A 2,954-nucleotide genomic window follows, 5' to 3' on the forward strand; every position below is an offset into this window, starting at 1 on the left:
AAATGATACAGTGAGAAGATTGTCTCCTTGTATCACTAAGTAGTGAACCGCCGTTCTGTACAACAGCGACTCGGCATCTCTGAGCCTGCTCAGCGAGGGGCACCACAAACCTCACAGGGTGGCCCTGCACACGCGAGCACACATCGCTCGATGGCAGAGTGTTCCATCGTGAATTTCCACGTGCCCATGTTTCAGCTCCCTCTAGGGAAGTCTTTCCTTAATGTCATTGTCACATTGCACTCAGCACGAGGCCACTACAGCCAGCCTTCCTGTGCCTCCCTGCCCTGAACATGCTTGTCTCAGGCAGACGCTGACGTCCACATAGTCTCATCACCTTTCCGCTCTCCCTGGTGCTCTCCACAGAGCACGGGAACCCACACTTCATGTTCTAGCTCTGCTCTGGTCCAAGTGTTCCTCACTGCCCCATCCCCTCTCTCCTCTATTTCCTCTACTTTCTGCCATGTTATGTTTCTTAATTTTTATTTCAGTTCCTTTCTACCTGAGATCCTTGAGTTAGTCTCCTAAGTCCCAGAAGAGAACTAAGATTCTCCAAGGTCGTCACACCAAGCACAGAAGCCACTGGCCAGTCCCTGCCCCATTGCCCCATTTACGACCAGCTGTATCCCAGCCAGAGTCAGTGTTTGCAGGACAAGAGAAGGGACCCCAGGGCAGTGTGCCCCAGGGAGTGTGAGTGGGCAGGCTTCCTTTAACTATGTCAACTTCTCTGACTTACTTAAAATTTCCAGGAAATAATTTGTGTTTAATAAATACTTATTGACTGATTCATTGCAAAGTTGTCAAAGAAATAGCATGGGTACAGGATGTTTTAGGTGAAAGAAAAAAAAATCACTTGGGAAATGATTTCTGCAAATGTGAACAATGTTCTACTCAAATCTCCTGAAATAATCTTTTCACAATCCTGGGCTGCATTGCCGGTGGTTGTCACGCCACAGAAACCGCCAGGAGAGTTGGAGTAAAGAAATGAACTGGGACAAGAGACCACAGATGAAATTTCTGTAGCCTTTTACTTCCAGGATTATGCTCTGTGAATAATTTCTTGAGCTTAAAAGGTATAGTTAGATGTCCTTTTTTATCAAATAAATAGCTGCATTGGCTAATAAGTAGTCCAAATTTTAACCACTTAGTGTCTGAATCCATGAGTAGCAGGTAATGGAATTAAACACTCAATATAAAATTTTCCACAGACAAGGATACTGTCTTGGGGATTCACTTGCCTTATAACTTCGAGCAACTCCATTAACCTTCTTCTGTCATTTTCTTTAAAGTTATTATTTTTTTTATTTATTTCTTCCAAAAGACAGGGAGACAGAAAGAGAGGAAGAAAGAGAGAGGCATCTCCAGCAGAGTCCTCACACTGCCTCCTCCTGCAGCCTCAGTCAGCCAGGGCCATGAGCAGGGGTGCATATGCATGTGCCCAAAGTGCAAAGGGAGACCTCAAGGTGCAAACCAGGACCTTCCCACAGGCCTCAGCATCACAGAGCACAGTCCTCTGCCAGCCCATGTGGCACTGTATCCACCTAACACAGAAGGAGCATGTGAAGGAAGTTTTCTACCCTTAAAATACTAAAGAAGATTTGTACTAAACACAGATTCTAAATTCCAATTTTGTAAGGCCTCTGAAAGAAATAGATTGTCCAATACTGTGATCCATGAAAAGAAAGGTAAGTATTATCAAGAGACCACTTGCCTCACATGTAATGTATCTTAATTTAATCTATATTGCAACCTCCTACAGGAAGGAGTATTATCCCAATAACCAGCATTTTTAAAAGTTTATTCATTAATTTCTTCTGTGAGTGAAAGAAACAGCCTCCCAGCATGGTCCTGACCCACAGTCACTTCCACCCTGCTCAGCCTGGTCAGGGGCACCTCGTGTGTCACACACTCCAGGGAGGCTCCCGGACATGAACCCAGAACCTTCCTGTGGCCTCTCAGAGTGCACTGTGCTACTGCTGCACCACCACAAGGCCCCTCGTATACCAACAGCACAGACTTTAAGATGCTGGGCTGTGAGAGCTAATTCTGAGATGATAAATCAGACTCAGACCCAGATAGGATGTGTCTGTCTCACACCTGACTCACAGCATCGTTCATACCCAGGGACAGAGGCCAGAGATTCCGAATACTGTGGGGAGATTCACAGTGACATGAGGAGTTGAATTTTAAACATCAAAGGCAGTGATTTCCAATTTGTCTACCATCAGCAGCACAGAGAGCTTTTTAAAACAGAGATGATTGGACCCAAACCTGGAGTTTTTGCAAACCTAGAGTTCTGGGATGACTTTCTGAGTCCTAGAAACACTGTGTGCTGCTCCGCATGACCCAGCTCCCCATGGGCTCATTTTACAAGAATAGCCAAGGGAGTTCTTTCTTTAGGGTGTGGGATGGTAATTAATCTGCATATAGCACACTTCTCTTTGAATATTTACCACTATTTAAAATAAACTGTTAAAAAGACCAGCTATTGGGACCAGGAGATGGCTTATGGTTACACCACTAGACTCCCACACAGTCACCCTTAGTTCAAGTCCCAGACCTGGAGGTTTAAAATTCATGCTGGGCATGTATGCATGCATGCCCAAAATCCCAAGAGGAGAACTGGAGAAAGGTGTTGCGGCATTACCACCCCCCCCTTCTGGAGGGGTGTGATTTCTCACTTTCTGTCTCTCTCTCTCTGTCTCTCTGGCAAGTGCATGCACCCTATGACAAAAATCTCTCTTAAAAACAAAACAACAAAAACAAAACACAGCTATTAGTTTTATCAGATGTGTATAATTTGCTCTGTTATTTCCAAAGACTCCTAACTCTTGTTAGCTCTCTTGCAAACACTTCAGCTATGAGAAAGGACCAAAGAGGATGGACAAATAACTCTCTTCAAACTCTTCCCTTTCAAAAAGCAATTCAAGCTTAAAACCCACGCCGGGCGCATGTGC

General features: G+C 44.8%; 1 protein-coding gene across 1 annotated transcript in view; it reads right to left on the reverse strand.

Moving 5' to 3' along the window:
* Positions 1 to 229: 229 nt before the first annotated feature.
* Positions 230 to 2,954, reverse strand: part of LOC102502090 (putative olfactory receptor 2W6) — an 8,759-nt gene continuing 6,034 nt past the window's right edge. The window contains 1 exon segment of the mRNA XM_027772765.1: positions 230 to 353. Within this exon segment, the coding sequence (XP_027628566.1) occupies positions 230 to 353 (124 nt within the window).

Source organism: Tupaia chinensis, unplaced genomic scaffold, assembly GCF_000334495.1.
Source record: "Tupaia chinensis unplaced genomic scaffold, TupChi_1.0 Scaffold000295_1, whole genome shotgun sequence".
Classification (NCBI taxonomy): Eukaryota; Metazoa; Chordata; class Mammalia; order Scandentia; family Tupaiidae; genus Tupaia; species Tupaia belangeri.